General features: G+C 46.1%; 1 protein-coding gene across 2 annotated transcripts in view; it reads right to left on the reverse strand.

Moving 5' to 3' along the window:
* Positions 1-20,385, reverse strand: part of BEND4 (BEN domain containing 4) — a 33,271-nt gene extending 12,886 nt beyond the window's left edge. For both annotated transcript variants that reach the window (XM_043871486.1, XM_043871487.1), the window contains exons 1-2: positions 19,769-20,385; positions 11,638-12,204 (exon numbers count right to left, since the gene is read on the reverse strand). In XM_043871486.1, the coding sequence (XP_043727421.1) occupies positions 11,638-12,204; positions 19,769-20,252 (1,051 nt within the window). In that variant the 5' untranslated portion in view covers positions 20,253-20,385. The remainder of the gene's footprint in view (positions 1-11,637; positions 12,205-19,768) is intronic.
* Positions 20,386-22,111: the final 1,726 nt, after the last annotated feature.

The following is a 22,111-nucleotide window of genomic DNA, read 5'->3' on the forward strand; positions in this document are numbered from 1 at the left end:
GAAAAGAGTAGGAGACTTGAGAAGCTAATGGAGACAGGAAACAAGCTTGCTACAGAGTTCTGGCTTTTCACTAACTGTGTGGCCTTTGGGACTCCATTTAACTTCTGTGTTTAAGGGTTTCAGTAGCAGCAATGCAACTATATCTATGTCACCGCATTGCCAAGCGACCTGTGTGAGGTATTATCCTGGATTTAGTTTGGAAGTTCTAGTAAAATTTTAAGTACTCACTGACTGATTAGGATTTGAATGAAATTCCTTTTACTACTTTGTCCACATTTTACATATGTTTATAGAAAATACATTTAAGAACAAAATGCTTATAAAAACTGAATATTCAGTGTGACCTCAACCCTGCTAAAAATAATTATGTGCAAAGAGAAGAGACTGGACAGGAGCTAAGATGGCAGAGGAATAGGATGGGGAGACCACTTTATCCCCTACAAATTCATCGAAAGAACATCTGAACGCTGAGCAAACTTCACAAAACAACTTCTGATCGCTAGCAGAGGACATCAGGCACCCAGAAAAGCAGCCCATCAACTTCGAAAAGGAGGTAGGACAAAATATAAAAGATAAAAAGAGAGACAAAAGAGCTGGGGACGGAGACCCGTCCCGGGAAGGGAGTCATAATAGAGGAAGTTTCCAGACACCAGGAAACCCTCTCACTGGCGGGTCTGGGGGACGTTTCCCAATCTCGGAGGGCAACCTAACTGGGAGGAAAAATACATAAGGAAGAGACTGGAAAGAAATAAACCAAAGTGTCAATAATTAAAAATGATTTTAAAATTATTTTTAAAAATTAATTTAAAAAATTAATTCAAAACAATTAAAAACTTTATCCTTTACCATCCTTGTAAAGACCAATTTAAAAAAATTTCTACAGTGGGCATGAACCATAATAACTTCAAAGTTGTTTAAAGAATGTCTACATAGCTGTTATCTCCCTTTCCTATGCCATCTATGACCTTCGGTGTTGCCTGTACAGGCTTGGAGGCACACTCTCCCATCTCTACACCCCCAATATTCAGGCAGCAGTGCTAACCTCTGAGCAACAGCAGCTGACCCTAACATTCTGGAAGAAAATGGAATTTCACCTGCATTTACCGGCCATGGGGCTCTACTGAAGGCAGGTGGGTCCTGTGGGCTGATACCTGGGCACAGGGCTGAAGCCAGGAACACTGAGGACAAGGCTCAGGTCTAGTTACTTAAATCGACTCTGCGGAGCTGGCTGTTGTATTGTCTGAAAGACTTGTTAAGTAAGGTTCTTCCACGGAAAACTGCTGTTTTTGCCCTTGTTAAGAGTGCTTGGGTGTCAAGTACCTATTTTCCTGGCAGATCATTGCATTAACATCTTGATCAGCTTCTCTTGTTCATTCAGCATTTATTTAATCTACTCTGCTATATAATTGCTTTTAAAGACTCAAAAAATTTACTCCAAATACAGCACATACTATTTTATAGGGAGACAAATTATTTACCATCCTCTGATAAGCGTGCCATCTGCGTGCTGTATCACCTTGAAGTGTCTGTCCTAGTCACACTGTCTCTGCAAAGTATAAGTTCCTGTGTTGTGAACGTCTAGAAATAAAGTGAGCTCTAAATATTACTCAGCCTACAGACACATGGCTATTCTCTTGATACTGAAAATGTTCTGATTAATTTAACTGATGTGTATAGATGCTATAACAGAACATGCCTGAAACTGGGCTGGAAATCAGGGATACAAGGATGACTGACTTAAGTCTCTGCCCTCAAGAACCTTACATGGCCTGCCTCTCCTTGTACCAAGACACCAGGAGAGAGAGCAAAAACTTGCCCTGCTACTGACTTCAACAGAAGCAAGCATGATGTGCTATAGAAAGCGGTTCATTTTGCCTGAAACTGGGGTACTGAAGGATGAGCGGGAGTTCCTCGAGTGGGGAAAAGGGAGGGTATGTCCTTAGACTGGAGGGACAGCAGGAGTCAAGGGAAGACCAGAAGCAAGTGGTAGTGGATCTGCCTGCCAGTGCAGGAGACCTGGGTTCGATCCCTGGTTCAGGAAGATTCCCTGGAGTAGGAAATGGCAACCCACCTCAGCATTCTTGCCTGGAAAATTCCACGGACAGAGGAGCCTGGCAGGCTACAGTCCACAGCATTGCAGAGTCAGACACGACTGAGTGAGCATGCAGAAGCAAGTGCATGGAGGTTCAGGAATCACACATTGTCCAGAGGGGGTGGAGCACTCGGGGAATGGTGGGAACTGAGAGGCGAGCCTCCAAAGAAGAACAGGAAGACTTAGGGAGCGAAGGACATCATGTCGTGCCGCACTAAGGGTGCTGGAATTTACTCATGCACCACGTGAAGCCAAGAGGCACTCAGCAGAGGGTGATGAGGGCGTTTTCAACCGGGAAAGCCGAGGATTGAAGAGATACTGCAAGAAGCCCTGTTTTGAGTCAGGCATGGATGAAAGCCGGCGGGGAGAGAGGAGGACTCCGCACCGACGGGCACATACAAGTGGAATCAAAGGACAGAAGATGGACATGAAACAGGAACAGAGACACCTATGAATGGAGCCGAAGTTCCCCACCGGGCTAACTAACTGAACGCCGACCTGTCACAAGGTTAAGACCACCACCACCAACCTAAGAGAGGCACCAAGATTTCTGTATCCTCAGGCACAGGACAGGGTCCCTCTAGGTCTCCTGAGGTTGCTCTGCGGGGAGTGTCTCCCAGAAGATCTTAGCAGGCCCTTTGTTACTTGATGAACTCAACACTTCAGCATTCCAGTGTTACTGACCTCATGTTACAGAGAACAGAAACTGAGGCTCAGAAGGGCTAAGTGACTTGCCCAAACCACCGCCAGCAAGTAGCAGGAGCAGGAATCCAAACCCAGGCTTGACGCTAAAGCCATTTTCCTCAGCTCATGCTCTTTTGGGTCCCAGTCTCACAGCGAGAGTCGTGTCACTGTTACCAAATTCTAAGTCAAAGAACTCAATTGTTTACTCCCCTGTTCCTATCACTTGCTCTAATCTTTTTTTACTCAGAACATATTTGTGTCTCTTGACTCTCCCTAAAACACCCGCATTAAATATGATGGCTGTGTTTCTCAGGACCGGAAGTCGACCTGAGCTTCTCCCACAGGACCGGAAGTCGACCTGAGCCTTCTCCCACAGGACCGGAAGTCGACCTGAGCCTCTCCCACAGGCACTTCCGGCACGTGTGAGCTGGAGCACAGCGCCAGCATGGCAGGCACCGGCAGAGACACTGCAGCCACGCCAGGGCTTTCTGTTCTCGCAAAGCTAGCTATCCAGAAACGGACACTGATTCTTTTATCTTTTAAAAATCTTCTTCGAATATCCTTACTTAAGATCAGACTGCATAATTCAAGGTTAGTTCTCTAGCGTGTAGCCTGTGAGTTAGTGCAACTGATCCTCATTATTTGCAGACTCTGTACATTTGCCCACTCACTAATGGACTTCCCAGGTGGTGCTAGTGGTAAAGAACCTAGCTGCCAACGCAGGAGACATGAGAGACTTGGGTCCGATCCCTGGGTCGGGAAGATCCCCTGGAGGAAGGCTTGGCAACCCACTCCGGTACCCTCGCCTGGAGAATCCCATGGACAGAGGAGCCTGGTGGGCTACAGTCCATGGGGTCGCAGACAGCCGGACACGACTGAAGTGACTCGGCACACACACGTGACTCACTGATATGGATCTGTAATGGGCAAATTCGAATCTGAGGAGCTCCTGCTGGCACTGGTGGACTCTGGCAGGTCACCGAGAAACCCGAGTGGCTGGAATCACACACTCCCGGCTGGGGCTGGACAAGGACACCGTCTGCCTGCTCGTTTCAGCCCAGTGTGGTAGTGAGGGTTCTCTCCATGGTCTGTTCAGTGCCCTGTTTTTCTCATTTTTGTGCCTCTCCTGCGTGGTGATTTTGCGGTTTCACAGGGGTCCCAAACGCAGAGCTGAAGCCCTGTCTAGTGTTCCTGAGCACAGGCTGTGATGCACTTCAAGGGGAAGATGTGTATTAGATGATTTTTGTTCTGATGTGAGTCACAGGCTGTGAATTCAGTGTCAACCGGCCAGCACTATACATTAAACAAGGCCTCTTTAAACAAAAACACACTTAAAATGAGGCTATGAATTGACTGGTTGACAAAAACATTGCGACCTTAGGCTACACAGAACTACAGTGAATAACAAGAATCGACTATATTTTAAGGGTGGAAGAGGGTAGCAAACTACCTCTGTAAAATGTGAACATTAATTTTTGTTTGGAGTTATAAAGGTAAATTGAGATGATCAAAAATGTACATTTAAAAAAGCAGAATATTCTTTAATAATATCAACAGTTAAGTGTACCTTCCCTATATCTGCACTTAGAAAATTTCAAGGTTTTTTTTAATGTCACAGTTATTTTACTTTGGAAGTTATCATTATTTTTATATAAGTTGATTAACAATATCATGTTAGTTCCAGGTGTACAACACAGTGATTCAGTTATATATGCATGAAAGTGAAAGTCACTCAGTCATGTCCGACTCTTGCGGCCCCATGGACTGTAGCCTGCTAGGCTCCTCTGTCCATGGGATTCTCCAGATAAGAATATGGAGTGGGTTGCCACACCCTCCTCTAGCAGATCTTCCTGACCCAGGGATCAAACCTGCATTTTTATGTCCTACACTGGCAGGCAGGTTCCTTACCACAAGCGCCACCTGGGAAGCCCTCAGTTACATATAAATATGTGTGTGTATACATATATATATTTTTTTTTCTCCCAGATTCTTTTCCCATATAGGTTATTACATAATATCGAGCACAGTTCCTGGTTCTACATAGCAGATCCTTGTTGGTTATCCATTTTGCATAGAGTACTGCTGGAAGTGGTTTTTTAATTACCATATTTTATGTTTTTAATACTGACATTTTATATTTTAAAATCTCTAAACTTGGTGTTCAAAGGCAATTATAAAGGGCAATTAAGATTTGAAGTGTTTTTTCTTCTTAATGGAACATAAACTACTGGTGTGTCTTACATTCAATGAGGGTTGAAATTAGATGAAATATGGTATTTTATACCCATCTCCCTTATGAGTTCCCTTGAACCAGTGCTGACTGCAAGCTTTCTAAATAAAAGTGACTACTGTAACCTGACACCTTCTCCATTGAGAAGTCTGCCCATCATTTTTCTTCTTTTAATAACCTCTCAACTCTTTGTATCCCTGACCCAGTATCTTCCTTTTGTGACTTTTTTCTTTTAACCTATTTCCTTTAAAAAATTTAAACTTCTAAAGACTTTGTAATTTCTAGTGTGATGTAGTGTCTAGTGTAATGTCTAGTGTAACTTCTAATACAAAAGAAAATGTGCCATGCTACCTCCTGGGATAAAATACTTAGTTACCTACATCTGCAAATAACTCTGGAAAGTAAGTCAAAGAGTACCTTCTAGAAGGCCCTCGCCTGCATGAAGCTGATAATCAATACAACTTTGCTGGATGTTTCACAAATAATACAATAAACAAAGGCTGTCTCAGGTGGTGCTGGAAGGAACACCTCTTCCCAGTCTCCTTCCTTGAGGTGAGGGCTGTCGCCTCCCTGTCCCCCTTTAAAAGCTGAAAGTACTTTTCCCCGTTAGACTAAATAGACTCATTTCTTTTTAATTCTTAGTTCAAGAACTACTCCCAGGTATGAACGCCTCACTTCAGGGAAAAAGAAAGAAACCAGAATCTCAGAGCTGCTCAACAGCGTGACTCTGGAGAGAGGGAAGCGCCCGAGAACTCCGCCCCTACTCCAGCCCACGACAGGCGCCCATCATCTCCTGCACCTGATTCCCCTGCTCACTGCTGCATGCCCCTCTCCTCTTCGTACTCATCCATCCGGCTTGGCTGTAAGAGGAGCGATCCTATCCTACGAAAAGAAAGCCCCAGGTCCTTCCATGGAAACATACTGGCCTCTAGGATAACAAAGGCCCACTGTGATCATTGGACGGCATGGACACTGCTTAGGGAAAACTGATCCCAAATCTCACAGGAAAGCTGCTGCTTGCAAAATACTCTTGTTATGTGCAAAACCAGACATTACTTGCCACACTTTTCTTCATAAGGGTAAAAAATAACAGACTCCCCTGACCCCCAACACCAAAGGGACAGCTAGCACAGAATGCGAGACTGGTTTCTTGGGTGATACCCACAGTCTGGTTTGTGTTTCGCCAAAGATGGAGCTTGGGGGGGTGACGGCAAGAGGTCAATGATGTCCTTTTGATTCAAGTTTTCATATTAAGTGGCACTTTCAACCTGACGCCCAACACTCATGTCCCTGGGCAATGAATCATGAGTCAAGTAATCAAAAATAGCTTGTCTTTCCTGCATTTCACACTGTTTGTTGCTATACATAATTGACAAAGTGATTTTTACCTACATAGTTGAGTTTCAGTCTGGACTAAACTCAGCTAAACTCATTGACATTTAGGAAATCAGTGAACTAAAATGAACCTGAATGGGCAAATTTAATTCAGATGACCATTATACCTACTACTGTGGGCAAGAATCCCTTAGAAGAAATGGAGTAGCCTTCAGTCAACAAGAGTCTGAAATGCAGTAGTACTTGGGTGCAATCTCAAGAATGACAGAATGATCTCTGTTCATTTTTAAGACAAGCCATTCAATATCACAGTAAACCAAGTCTGTGCCCCAACCACTAACACAGAAGAAGCTGAACGTTTATGAAGACTTACAAAAGAACTTACACCAAAAAAGATGCCCTTTATATCATAGGGGACTGGAATGCAAAAGTAGGAAGTCAAGAGATACCAGGAATAACAGGCCCTTTATATCATAGGGGACTGGAATGCAAAAGTAGGAAGTCAAGAGATACCAGGAATAACAGGCAAATTTGGCCTAGGAGAACAAAATGAAGCAGGGCAAAGGCTAATAGAGTTTTGCCAAGAGAACACACTGGTCATAGCAAACACCCTCTTCCAACAACACAAGAGATGACTCTACACATGGACATCACCAGATGGTCAATACTGAAATCAGACTGATTATATTTTTTGCAGCCAAAGATGGAGAAGCTCCATACAGTCAGCAAAAACAAGACAGGGAGCTGACTGTGGCTCAGATCATGAACTCCTTATTACAAAATTCAGACTTAAATGGAAGAAAGTAAGGAAAACCACTAGGCCATTAAAGGTATCAGATCAATTCAGTTCAGTCACTCGGTTCTGACTCTTTGAGACCCCATGAACCGCAGCACGCCAGGCCTCACTGTCCATCACCAACTCCCAGAGTTTACTCAAACTCATGTCCATAGAGTCGGTGATGCCATCCAGCCATCTCATCCTCTGTCGTCCCCTTCTCCTCCTGCCCTCAATCTTTCCCAGCATCAGGGTCTTTTCCAGTGAGTCAGTTCTTTGCATCAGGTGGCCAAAGTACTGGAGTTTCAACTTCAGCATCAGTCCTTCCAATGAATATTCCGGACTGATTTCCTTTCGTATGACCTAAATCAAATCCCTTATGATTATACAGTGGAAGTGACAAATAGATTCAAGGGACTGGATCTGATAGACAGAGCGCCTGATGAACTAAGGATGGAGGTGTGTCACATTATACAGGAGACGGTGATCAAAACCATCCCCAAGAAACAGAAATGCAAAAACCAAGAAAAACACGGCCGTCTTTAGGAGGCCTTACAAGTAGCTGAGAAAAGGAGAGAACTGAAAGGCAAAGGAAAAAGGGAAACATAGACCCAACTGAATGCAGAGTTCCAAAGAACAGCAAGGAGAGATAAGGAAGCCTTCCTCAGTGAACAATGCAAAGAAATAGAGGAAAACAATAGAATAGGAAAGACTAGAGATCTCTTCAAGAAAATCAGAGATACCAAGGGAACATTTCATGCAAACATAGGCTCAATAAAGGACAGAAATAGTATGGACCTAACAGAAGCAGAAGATATTAAGAAGAGGTGGCAAGAATACACAGAACTATATGGAAAAGACCTTAATGACCCAGATAACCACGATGGTATGCTCACTCACCTAAAGCCAGACATCCTGGAGTGTGAAGTCAAGTGGGCCTTAGGTAGCATCATTATGAACAAAGTTAGTGCAGGTGATGGAATTCCTGCTGAGCTATTTCAAATCCTAAAACATGATGTGAAAGTGCTGCATTCAATATGCCAGCAAATATGGAAAACTCAGCAGTGACCACAGGACTGGAAAAGGTCAGTTTTCTTTCCAAACCCAAAGAAGGGCAATGCTAGAGAATGTTCAAACTACCATACAATTGTACTCATTCCACATGCCAGCAAAGTAATGCTCAAAATTCTCCAAGCCCAACTTCACCATTATATGAACTGAGAACTTCCAGATGTTCAAGATGGATTTTAGAAAAGACAGAGGAACCAGAGATCAAATTGCAGAGAATTCCAGAAAAACATCTACTTCTGCTTCACTGACTATGCTAAAGCCTTTGACTGTGTGGATCACAACAAACTGTGGAAAATTCTGAAAGAGACAGGAATACCAGACCACCTTACCTGTCTCCTGAGTAACCTGTATGCAGGTCAAGAAGCAACAGTTAGAACCAGACCTGTAACAATGGACTGGTTTAAAATGGGGAAAGGAGTACGTCAAGGCTGTATGTTGTTACCCTGCTTATTTAACTTATAGCAGAGTACATCATGCAAAATGCTGGGCTGGATGAAGCAGAAGCTGGAATCAAGATTGCTTCAGTAATATTGACAACCTCAGATATGCAGAAGACACCACCCTAATGGCAGAAAGCAAAGAGGAACTAAAGAGTCTCTTGATGAAGGTCAAAGAGGAGAGTGAAAAGGCTGGCTTAAAATTCAACATTCAAAAAACAAAGATCACTGCATATAGTCCCATCACTTCACAGCAAATAGATGGGGAAACAATAGAAAATAGTGACGAACTTTATTTTCTTGGGCTTCAAAATCACTGCAAGATGGTGACTGCAGCCACAAAATTAAAAGACAATTGCTCCTCGGAAGAAAAGCTATGACTAACCTAGACAGCATATTAAAAAGCAGAGACTTTGCCAACAAGGGTCTGTCTAGTCAAAGCTATGGTTTTTCCAGTAGTCATGTATGGATGTGAGAGTTGGACCATAAAGAAAGCTGAGCGCCGAAAAAGTGATGCTTTTGAACTATGGTGTTGGAGAAGACTCTTGAAGAATCCCTTGGACTGCAAGGAGATCAAACCAGTCAAAACTAAAAGAAATCAAACCTGAATATTCATTGGAAGGACTGATGCTGCAACTGAAGGCCACCTGATAGGAAGAGCCGACTCATTACAAAGACTCTGATGCTGGGGGAAATTCTGAAGGCAGGAGAAGGGGACGACAGAGGATGAGATGGTTGCATGTCATCAGTGACTCAATGGACGAGTTTAAACAAGCTCCGGGAGACGGTCAAGGACAGGGAAGCCTGGGGTCCTGCAGTTTATGGGGTCGCAGAGAGTCGGACAGAACTGAGTGAGTGAACAACAAATGGACTAATTAAAGCAATCAAGGTTCTCTATGTAGAATGGCTGTTCATTTGAGTTCATGGAGGTGACAGTTTATAGTAACAGTGGTGGGTGTTTACACCAACAGCGGTGATCACTAGCCTACTTTCAACAAGAGTCACTCAACGTCTGACCATCAAGAGGACTCAAGAAATTGCAGCATTTTTGTTTTTCTGGGCAGTAGAAAAGGACAATGATTAGCGGCAGGCCAACAATGATTTACTCCTGACATAGACATTTCACCTGTACAGATTCAGCAAAGAGCAGGTGGAGTGAACCCCAAATTTGCTCAGTAAGTTTATCAAGGACAGCTGGCTTGCCAAACATTCAGGATGACGAAATGGGTAACAATACTCTGCATGTGTATCACACGTCCTTGTACTGTGAAACCCTTACCCACGGTTCTGAACGGCTCATTTAAGAATCTGCCGTTGGCTGACCCCCAGGACACCATGCTCTCCCCTAATGAAACAGCATGGGGGGTAAGATGCAACATACCCTTTTGGCATTAAAACCCATAGTTAATGGATCATAATTCACACAATTGTGAAAGTGGTAAAATTCCAGTCTGTCAGCTGCACCCCTCTCTCTGACTGGGAGAAACCAACAGCGCTCTGGTTCTACCGCATTCTTCTGGGTCCCGCCAGTCTCTCCCGCAGTCAGTCTGCCTGCAGGAACAAGGCCAAGGCCTTGCGTCTAACTCCAGGGCTCAAGCGCAACAGCCGAGAATGCATTTACCTCACCTCTCGCTTGTCTCCCACAGGACAAACTGCACGCAGTCTAACTCCAAGATATTCTGAGCCAAACCGCAGCACGATCCGGGAAATGTTTTAAATGAAAGGACAGAAGAAAGTAAACTTTTGGTTTGGCACTTCTAACAAACAAGTGGGTAACTTTCACCAACATTTCCGTCTTTCTACATAAGCTACCAAATTGGGTGATGCAAAGACATTGAATAAGGAAAAGAACATAATTTCTATTTATGGATCAGCCTTAAAAATTTTAAATGTATTATGTATGCTTTACTTCAAACATTATATATTAGTATAGTAGTACGTGCATGTAAATAATCAGTGGACGTGTACACTGGTGGATACATGCTCAAAATTTTTTTATCAATGGGCTGCATGATTAAAAAGGTTTTAGTTCCTAGACAAGGGATTGAACCCAAATCCTTGGCAGTGAAAGTGCAGCGTCCTAACCACTGGACAGCCAGAGAATTCCTACTAAAAAGGTTTTACTGTCTTTTATTTATGTAGCATTGCTATATATTCTTTTTTTCAATTTTTTTTTAAAAAATTGAAATACAGTTGATTTACAATATCGTGTCAGTCTCTCTGCAAAGCCACAGACATGTAAGCAATGAACTCAAAGCTACACACAATATCAGAACCTTCTCAAATAAGGAAAAAGTGGCTTTGCAACCCACAGAAGATCTTCCCATAAAGATGACTTTACTACTCTGCAAATCTAGTGTCTCTGAAAGACAGCGAATGCCTCATGTTTAGCCAGGAGCACAACTAGTTTGGGACTAGCCTATCTTTGAGCTATTCCTTTTAGTTCACAGCTGCCTGTTAACTTTAAGGGGAGTTTGCATGCTAAAGAAACCACACCTGTTGCAACTTAACAAGAAAGGCGAGAGGTTAATGGAACAGAAGAGACAATTTGTTCTCTGAGTGCTGCCTTTGTAGGTGTCATTTCATTTCAGTTTCTATCACAGACTGATAAAACACATATATCAAAATCTTTACAGATACAAAAGCTATTTAGGAAACAGGATCACTTTTTGAAGAAAACTCAAGCCCACAGCACACGGCCTATTTCCGTCTCATCGCACTACATCTTGGAAGCACGTTTGTATCAATGGAGACATCTTTTAATAGGACTGCAGCCTTCAGGTCTATAACCTAGAGAATGGTGACTTAAACACAGGACAAGACTAGCTCAGTCTGAAATCTGGCTCTGGCAGACTAAAATTGCGCATGCCTGTTGTTTCAACTTTTCTACATCACTGGTTCCAACAGACAACAACAAAAACCACGCATATATATACACATGCACGCACACACACAAATGGGGCAACGGAAAGAAATGAGTGGCAAGTGGCTGTTAAGTAACAGGGCTGGGTACCTGGGATGCTCTCTAACTTTCTTCTGAGCTCTTCATTTTCTTGTTGCAGTGAGATCACCTCCTGCTCCAGCTCTTGGCATCGGGGACAGTAGCCTTCCTCTTCCTCCTCTTCTTCCTCCTCAGGCAGCGTAGAAGATGACGGGTGGCCATGGGATTCAGAGGTTGCTGGGGAGGTCCAGCCACCTAGCGTGTGCACGGGGGATGCCGACAGGGGGTCCACGTCCGCCAGGTGGCCGTACTCACCGACCGAGGAGGTGTTTGGAGTTGGAAAGCTCCCTGAGAGCAGGTAATTTTGCAGGGAGTCAGTGAAAACTCTCAGAAATGCAGAAGTTTGTTGTTTCCTTTGCATATATTGCATCTCAATGTCTAAATTGTCTGAGGTCTGACTGTGGACCCCTTTGCCAACAGGACATGGTTCCTGTCTTTCAGTATAACTTGAGCCTTCCTGCTTCACACAAGATATCATGGATTGAGAATGGTTGGAGTCTAGAAGTTTGCCTCCACAATTTAAGAGGCTAAGGACTCGGCTGCATTGTTGAGCAAAAGCGTCCAAGATCATACGACTCTCTGAAACAGAGGAGAAGACACGTCAGAGCCTGACAGCCAAGACACGGGACAAACAGGGTCCTCGACTTGGAGCTCAACGTTCAGAAATGTCAGGAACACGGACCTCTGCTCTCTGCCGCACACCCGTGTGACACAGTGAATCCACACGGACCTGGATGCACAGCTTCCTGCTGCTCCCGATGAGCCGCTCCAACTCGATTCTGGGGAGCGGCTGGATGGGACCAGGGCGCCAAGTAGAGACCCCCTGTCCATGGCACGGACTGGCCTGCACAGCTCTGAACTTACACCTCTGGCTTCACTGATATCCTCACTCTAATGAATCAAGCCAGCCCTGCAGACTCAACTCCGCACTGACAGGGGCGCTCACGGCAATCGTCACTGCTGTTTCCGGAGCGCCCTCACGCCCTTGCTATCAATCAGCTGATACAATCCCCACGGAGGGGACGCTGCTCCCAAATGCGAAGTGCTCACTAAACATCCAAGATAAAAGAAGGAGTGGGCCCATGAGGCAGATGAGGAGGAGCCCCAAAGTGAGACTGTGTCATCCGACGTCTGGGTTCGCACTCTTTCTTTTCCTTTATCTGATAACTTAGCCTGACCTACAGCAGCAGCATCCGCAAAGCAACAGCGCCCTTCTTAGGGCTTCTCCCACCAGATCTCTTAACTGGCACGTACACAGAGGGCCACTTAGTTTCCACAAACGTATTCTAAAGCGTATGAACTGTAAATCAGTGGAAAGCAAAAAACTCATAGAAAGCATCAGTTCACCTCCAAAAGAAAAAATACAGAAAAGCCATCCCCCCACCCTGCCCTGGTCGATATTGTGAAAATGTGACTCAAGGTTGTCAGTCTAAGGGTTTTGAAAATTCACCCTAAACGTAAATGCTACAAGAACATTCTCTTCTTTGTAGACCACCACCCAGAACGGGCAATTTATAAATACCCAGAGAGAGGTACTTTTTTAGGGTTTATGTTTGGCAACGAGGGTGTCTCTTATTTCCTCTCCCCTCTATGTAAAATACTGGCAACAAACAAAACACTGTAGATTCTAGATGCCAACATCTATTGTTTATTATAGAAACATAACTAGTCACTGAAGGACTGATGCTGAAGCTCCAATACTTGGGCCACCTGATGCAAAGAGCCTGCGCATTAGAAAAGACCCTGACGCTGGGCAAGATTGAAAGCAGGGCAAGAAGGGGACAACAGGATGAGATGGCCGGATGGCATCACTGACTCAGCGGACACGAGTTTGAGCAAGCTTCGGGAGACGGTGAAGGACAGGGAAGCCTGGCATGCCACAACCCACGGGGTCTCAAAGAGTCGGACACGACTGAGTGTCCGAACAACAACTAGTCACCTGCCGTCCCTGGAACTTTAAAACTGAAAAACGGTGAGATGCTCAAGGGTTTCTCTGGGGACAAAGAACCAGGATAATTGTGATTTAAGAAAATTGGTTTCTCTAGAAAACCCAGGTTAATGACCAGCAAAACCAACCTTCAGAAACCTCCATGCAGTACTTCACGCTCTTCGTCGTTTTCCCTTACTAGTCTCCCTAAAGTCACTAAGATACGAGGGGAGTGGGAACAAGGCTCCTTTTCTCACTATTTAATAATTCACCTAAGGCCCAGAGCATCAGGAAGCACCCCTCACATCTCTCAAGTCTATAAAATGCTACCATTCCTAAATCCCCCAGGAAAAATGGCAAGTCACAGAGGCCTGCACCCTTCAGCTCAGCAGAGGCCTCAGAGACCGCATACTCCATGAGTGGGCTGGAGCTCAAGGGCCAACACAGTATCTCAAGAAACACTCACTGAATACACGCGGGGACTCCTGTAGATGAAACAGTATCTTCGTTTACAGCATTTGTATTCTTATCCTGAATCCCATAAATATGAGGCACAGGCCTGTTTTTTTTTAACCACAATTACTTTTGAGTGCTGAAGAAAGAACTACTTGCCAGGTATAGCTTTAGGCCAGAGCTGACTGACGGGCCGGGAACTTGACCCAAGTAGCAGCCAAGGTAAAGCCGGCTTCCTACTTTGGAGAAAAAGGGATGGGCGTATGGGAACTATCTTTCCTACACCAAACACTGCAAGTCACGATGACTCTGCCCCCAGCCAGGTGGAAAGGAAGAAATGAGCTCATGGTCTGAACTGAGAGGTAATGGAGAAAGACTTCAAATATTCTATTTTACAATGGCCAAAACCGAATAAATCAGAAAGTAAACAGCTGAACCATAAAAGTGGAGAGGTTTAACATGTTGCATTTTCATTTCTTACTCCCGGGTTTTTGTTCTTTTATTAGTAAAATCAAAGAACAATATTGATTGGGGATTCTCAATTCTGGCACATTAGCAGTTTTCATTCATTTAATCCTATAATCCCATTCCAGACCTGAAGTTGTATTTGCTGTTTGCATTTTAATCAGAATAGTCCCAATTGATTCACAGCCTATACACCTTTAATATAACCTTGATGAAAGAAACAAAATATGAAAGACTAAAACAGAATTGCTTAGAAAGAACAGCTTGAATGTATTTGTCCAGTGTCCTAAAAGGAGTTCAGCTGTCTGAATATTGATAAATCACATTATGGTATAGATTTTAAGGGGAAAAAAATCTGATGTATAGACAAGCATGATTTGCTTTCTTAAGTGAAGGATAAACTCGTAATATGTTGAGAAAGTCATTATGTATTATGCTATATCATGAAGATAATGTATTAAAGTGCATTCAGAACATCAGAGAATAGTTGTAGCCATAAAACAGTTCTTGCCTGCAGTTTTTCCAAATGTTTTATTCAGAATTTGTTCTCAGAACTGATATATGTAAACATAGCCACTGAAGCCATTAAAAGGCTGAATTTTCTTCTTTTCAGTACCTTATAATATTTGAATAGTATTTTATGTCAATATATTGAAGAGTGCAATGAAAAATGTTACTATCATACTATCATAATCTTTCCACTTAACACATATTGCAGTGAGCAATACTTCACCTTTCCAGACAGAATCTAATTAGAAATGCAGCTACTGTGTGATGCCCGTTACTGCTAAGAAATGGGGAAAAGTTCTGTTTTCATATGAACACAGTTGTATGGCACACTGATCCATGATTCTTTTTTTTTTTTTGATCCATGATTCTTAATTGAGCAAAGTGTGAATGTGTATTTTAAATTTTTTAACTCCCCGCCCCCCACTAGTGACAGAATGTTCCACTCAAGTGATAGCATTGTTCCACTATGCTATAACATTCTATGGATAGAATGTTCCACTCAAGTGAAGTCAATAGATTACAGAGAGGCTTTAACACAACCTACTTTATCTCCAACTTCTCTAAAATGGAATATCACAAAATATTATTTAAAAATCATAATCATAAAGCACTCTAAAATGACCACGTTTCTCAAATTTATTTTGCTTTGTGAAACCTGTCGGGAGATAACATCATGTTGCAAACTGTGCCTAGTCTGATTTCAGAATCTGAACGGATGATTGTTTTTGTAATTCAAAAAGTCATTTCTAGAAATTCTTCAGAATTTAAGAGATTTAATCCATCCTAAATCTGGTAAGGGAAGAGAGATGGGAACTCAGCAATGAAACACAGGCTCCCTACTTTAAAATCCTTCTTTGTAAGTAAAGCCTTGAATGGAATTTGCCCATCACAGCAGATCCCCAAGAGTATTCTGTTTCTATGAAGGAGATCACAGTAGTCAAGATTAGTGTTAACCTTTTGATTTTAGCCCAGTGAAGGGTGAAATATATTAATATTAAAAATGCAGAAGCAGAAAAAAATTTCTGTGACCTATACTACCACGTATCCATATATTTATTATAATCTATCAAAAGGATTTCCAACTAGCTCAAAATACATGATTTTCTTAAAACATTATCATAACTTCTTTCTATGAGAGGACTTTGTGGCAGAGAAAATAGAAGTTACAAAATGAAAGCATCTCTGGAAGCATCACCCTGTTCTCAAATCAATGAACTACTCTATGTCTTAAAAAAAAAAAATGCCATCGGTTTTTTTTCCCTAATGGCAAACATCAACACAGCAAAACAGGATGCAATTTTTCTAAATAAATAAATCAATGATGTGTCAAAAATTAACAGATGAGTTAATATACTCGGTGCTATCAAAACCAGATGGTGCTTCCTAATATTCATCCTGCTCAGTCAATCCCTGAATATTTTCTGGACCATCGGTATATAAAATAGGATGCTGCTATTTGTGATGGCAAACAAAAGCAATCATGCCTGCCAAGCACACACTGTAACAGGCAGCATTTCAGCTCTGCTAGACAGAAAGTAATTAGAATGCTTTTAATGTCCAAAAGAATGATGCTGATAGGCTGGCACAGATGTGTAGATTTATGAATATTTATATGGTGGTTTATAGCTGACACTTTTATCAGTTGAAGAAGATAAAATATCTGCCTGACTCAAAAGCTTGACAGTCAGGTTAATAAAATCTCATTAAAGAGAATGACCTATGCAATTATATAGGATTTATTGTAATTCATTTTTGATTGTACTCTGCTTAAAGATGCAATTTCCCATTTCCTGATGCCAAATTTAGGCTGCATATCAAGATCTACGTGGGTTTTAACTCTAAGCCTCCCACAGAGGAAAAATATGCTTTTAGAACCATGGTATATTACCCCTTTTAAGGAAAATTATTCTCTTCAGGAGATTTTATAAGAACACTGAAAAATCTATTTTAAATCATGTGTCTCCTCTCAATGGTTTATGGCCCTTAATGGCAAATAAGGTTCACTTCAACCCTTTCATCTTTTCACAGCCTTTACTCTGGACGCTCAGTTATCTCTCTTCCATCCTTCACTCATTTCATCTCACTGATGTTTTGATTATTTTCAGTTTACCAGGTGGCCTGAGACACTGTAATAACACTGCAGTAACACTGTAGTGAGGGTGCAACAAGCGAACCCCACCCTCTACTTCTACTCCACCAAGTATGCTTACATGGCTGTCTGGGCACACACGCTTACTGGTTCAAAGTGGAACCACTAGATCCTCAATGAGCCAATCATCTCTTCAGCTGCCTGTCCTTCTGAGGGCCACTCACATCACTGTGCCCATTAAGAGATGGCTTTGTCCCCAGTGATTAATATTATGACCACAATTCATGATGTCTAGCACTAAGGTCCTTTTTTTTGCCCCTGACCATTTGCCAAGAACTGACTCACTGGAAAAGACCCTGACACTGGGCAAGACTGAAGACAGGAGAAGGGGACGACAGAGGATGAGGTGGTTGGATGTGGTCACCGACTCGATGGACATGAGTTTGAGCAAGCTCTGGGAGTTGGTGATGGACAGGCAGGCCTGGTGTGCTGCAGTCCATGGGGTCACAAAGAGTCAGACAGGACTGAGCCACTGAACTGAACTGATTTTCCTTACTGCTAGGAAGAAACCTACAACCCAATTCCCATCGTTCCAACACGCACATGGCATCCTATCCTTGGGGCTATCAAGCTTATCACTCCATAAGCTCTCTTAAAAAAAAAATAAGACAAAAAAAAAAGAAGAAACGTTGAAAATAAAGGGAAATAAGAAATACAGGGAATCTAAGGAGCGTCAGCAAGCTCCTTTTCACTCTTTTAGATTCAGTGACATGATTTCCACCTGGGGACAGAGACATACTAAACAGGACAACAGAGTAGACACGGAGAGAGGACATTCAGAACAAGGTAAGAAGGAAAAACCAACAACAGAAACTCTTCATGGATGAGACTGGGGAAACTGCAGGGAAGAAGGGACCCTGGAAAGGAGAGCAAGTAACTGGTGCAGAAAACAGAATACAGGAAAAACAGCAGGAAAGAGCAAGGTTAAAACTATGGATGAACGTGGAAATGAAAGGGGGCAGGGTAAAGGACTGAAAGACAGTCAGCGAAGTCTGAAAGGAGAAAGCAAGATGAGCTTAAAGACCCAAGTGCACAGATGAAGAGGGGGAAACCCCCAGGGAACATGGCGGCTTGGAGGTTGTGCAAAGCAGTAAGCGAAGTCCAGAATATGGGGAAAAGACCCAAACTTCTGAACAGCAAGAAAGCAGAGCCAGGAAATGAACAAGCAATGACCATAAACTAGTTTATGAGAAAATCAGAACCCAAACCCAGAAAGCGCACAAACCTCACTAAGCAAGAGGGCAAACACTAGAAAAATGAGGAAAATGAAAGCAGGATAGCCTATCAACGAATACAAAAGCACAACAGACTACAAATACAGGGGAAAAAAAAAAAACACCTCTTGCAAACAATGAGGACATCCACACAAGAACCCCTCCAAATCAGTGAGGGATGTGACAGGACAAGTCTTCACTATAACCTGTAATTAGATTTTCTTTCTCAAAACCAATCCTTCATGTGTCAAAATATTGACAAACAGCAGAACAAGAGGTTAGGCTTCTATAACTCATTTCAAGACAATGCTCCTATTTTCATTAGGAGGAAAAAAAAAAAAAAAAGGCTTTGGATTCACTCATATGCAGGATTCGGAGGGCTCCGAAGTGCCGTCAAAGGCCTGAGCAGGAACTTTTTCAGCTCCGAGGAGCGGGATAAACGGGGCTGCGCGTCCCCAGGAAGCAGAGAGCACCCCTGGGGCCTGCGGCCTCTCCCATCCATCAGCCCGCCTCCCTCCCCGCAGCTGGGCGGGAGGGCCGGCTTCTACCAGAAGTCTCGTACCCGGCGGGAGTGCTCCCGGAACGGGGCCGGGGCCCAGACAGCTCGAGAGGCGCGGGATCCGCCGTGCAGTGGCGCCCACCCGGCGGGCGGCGGGCCCAGCAGCGCCCGGGTTCCGTCCCTGAAGTCGCGGCCGCCCGCCCCGCCCGCGGGACCCGGGCAGGGGGAGCCCCGCGTCTCACAGCGCCCGCCGGGACCCCGGGGGCGGGGGTGGGAACAGGGGCAGGCAGAGAGCGCGCGCTCGCACAGAAAAAAAAAAAAAAAAGAAACCTCCCTGGGGCCCGCGGAGGGACTGAGCGAGGGAGAGCGAGCCAGAGAGCAAATGCGAAGGAAGAGGGAAAGAAATGGAGAGGGGGGAGAGAGAGGCAGGGGAGAAGTAGAAGGGAAAAGTGGAGCCGCAGAGAGGAACGGGAGAGTGTCGCCGGGGAGCGCCAGCCTCTCCCGGGGCGGCCGCCGCTGCCCCCCGAGGGTGTCCGGCCCCCACTCCCAGCCCGCGCGCGGCCCCCGCAGCCCCCCGCCAGCCAGGCCGCCCGTCGCCACCGCCGCCCTCCCCGGGCGCCAAGCGGCGGAGACACCTGTTAAGAGGCGCGCGCGCGCCGTCGGAAGCCCGGGACGCGGCGGCGGGGAAGCGCCCGAAATTGCCGCCCGCGCGTGGAGGCCGCCGGGGTGCGCTCGGACGTCCGGGTCCTCCCGCAGCCGGTGCGCGCGCCCCCTGCCCACCCGCGCTCTCCCCCGCGCGGCCCTCCCGCCGGGCCCAGGGCGCGGCAGGCTCTCCGCGGTGCCCGGGCTTCTCCTTCCCGCGGCCCCGCCCTGCCCTCCCCACCCCGGCCGCGGCGGGACGGAAAGTTGCGCCCGAGAGTTGGTACCTGCGCTGAGCTCCAGGCTGGCGCCGTCGCCGCCCGTGCTGCTGCTGCTGCCCGCGGCGGCCGCCGGGCTCGACCCGTACCTGACGACGGCGGCGAAAGAGGAGGATGATGACGCGGCGGGGGCCGCGGGCGGCGGCGCCGTAGTCCTCAGGTGGCCCTGGGACGCGGCGGGCGTGCCGGACGGAGACGACGACGACGCGGCGGCGTTGGCCCGGCCGGGCCCGGGGGGGAAAGATCCCTGCGCCTGGAACTGCTGCTGCGGCGGCGGCGGCTCGCTGCTGCTGATGGAGACCGCGGCGTGCGGGGCGAAGGGCGGCGGGGGCGGCCGCACGTGTGGCAGCTCCACCAGGGTGGGTCGCTCGTAGCGCTTGGCCAGCGCGGGCCTCTTGCCGGGGAACGTCTTGAGGACGCTGTAGGGGCCGCGCTGCTTGTAGATTTTGGGGACGCTGGGCCCCTCCTCTGCCGGCTGCATCTCCTCCTCCATCCTGCGCCTCCGGGTCGCTTCCCGGCTGCACGCCCCCTCGGCGCCCGGCGCCGGGCTCCGAGGATGCCTCTGCCGCCCGCCCGCCGGCTGTGCCCGGGTGCGCGCGAGTGGGAGGGTGGGTGTCTGTGCCGCGGCCGCCGTCACCGCCGCCGCCTGTCGCGAAGCCTGGCATCGCCGAACCCCTGCGCGGGGGGCTGCCGCCCGAGCGCTGATTGACAGGCTGCCTCGCCAATGCCTGGAGGGAGAAAGGAGGTAAAGAGCAAGTGTTTAGGGTAATATCTGCTAATGATAATGGGGGCGGGGGCGGAGCCTGGTGCCGCCGCTGCCGCCCGCGTGGTGGCCGAGCCCGGCGTGCGCCTCCGACGCGGGACGGAAGGAAAGAGCCGGGACCCCGAGGGCGTCCTGGTAACAGCGCGAGGTTCCGGCCGGGACGAGACTTCGGAGCCCCGCGCACTAGAGGCGCCTGCTGTTATGGGCGGGGCCCAGTTTTAGGCCGGCGCTCTCGGCGCCCCCTGCACGACCCCAAACTCTCGGGTTGCACCCAGCTGGGAGTAGTTGGGGCGGGGCGGGGCGGGGTAGTTGGAGTGCGTGTGTACCTCGGGAAGATGATACACCGCGCTCTTCTGCCTATGGGAAATTGCTCCGCCAGCCTTCTGAAAAGAACATCTTGAAGGCTTGACCCAGGTTGCTGCGAGTTGTTTGCGCGCCCGCGCGCTTTTGTCTATATCCAGCTCGTGGCCTTCGAGTTCATGCTGTCAAAAGAGCACATAAAGCATCAGACTTTACATTATTTCATTAGATTCCTATGAGAGGGCATAAAAGAATCCTGTTTCCCCATTCTACAGATGAGAAAACTGAGGCTCTTTGAGGAAATTGCCCAAAGTCAGATACTCAAGTGTGTGGCTGAGTTGCACAAATGTACCCAGATATGCAAATTCTCACTTCTTGTAGCAAGTAGACTGCAATTTAGGGGAAAAAAATACGACCTGATACCCCCTTTGGGGATGGTGGTTAGATACTCTCAACAATGTCATTTGAGGTGTGTGTGTGTGTGTGTGTTGGACCAAGATTGCCCAAAAGTTCTGGCTCTCCGCGTTGCGCAGGCAGCTCCTCACTGCGTCTGAGGCCACCAGGGCAGGGTTTCTGGACGACACACAATGTCATTAGTTGAATGAGGGAAGCGCCTCTGTCGTTCAGAGAAGGATCCCCTGGGCTAGAAATGCCTTCGCGTCTAGAGGACTGTCCTGGCTTCTCCCAGCCACTTTGGGAACAAATCACCCCTCCCCTAGGTCAACTCCCTCCCAGGTTTGCTTTCTAGCCTTCAGTCTTCACTCTCCAGGTTGGAATTCTGGGTCCGTCTCCTCCTTGATGTGTGCCTGTCATCTCTTCACTGTGAAGTTAGTTTCCTTTTCAGAGCTTTCCTCTTAGTCTTGGAGAAGTGACCTATTTTCTTCTTCTGAGGACTTTGGTCTCTCCTTCGCCAGACTTCCCTGGAAACCTTTCTCTTAGCAGGATCAGCTTCCGCGTTCCTCCACCCTCCACAGTCTCCCTCTCTCCTGCGGCCTCCTCAGATCCTGCTGCGGTTTTCTCCCCTCCATTTATTAGAGATGAAATAAATAATGCCATAAATAAAAGTATTTGGGAGTCCAGGAACTGTCAGGGCTGATTAGGGCATAGAGGACATTTTCTTTCTCATTATGCAAAAGCATTTCATGGGGAAATAAAAGAGGTTTCATTGTAACTCATGCATGTCATATTTCAAGGAATTCAAGATATTAATCATATTTAACATTATTTGCAACGTTTCTCCCTGGCTTCTGAAAACTGCTAAATGAGGACACGTGGATCGGTAAGAAAAA

Source organism: Cervus elaphus, chromosome 17 (assembly GCF_910594005.1).
Source record: "Cervus elaphus chromosome 17, mCerEla1.1, whole genome shotgun sequence".
Lineage (NCBI taxonomy): Eukaryota > Metazoa > Chordata > Mammalia > Artiodactyla > Cervidae > Cervus > Cervus elaphus.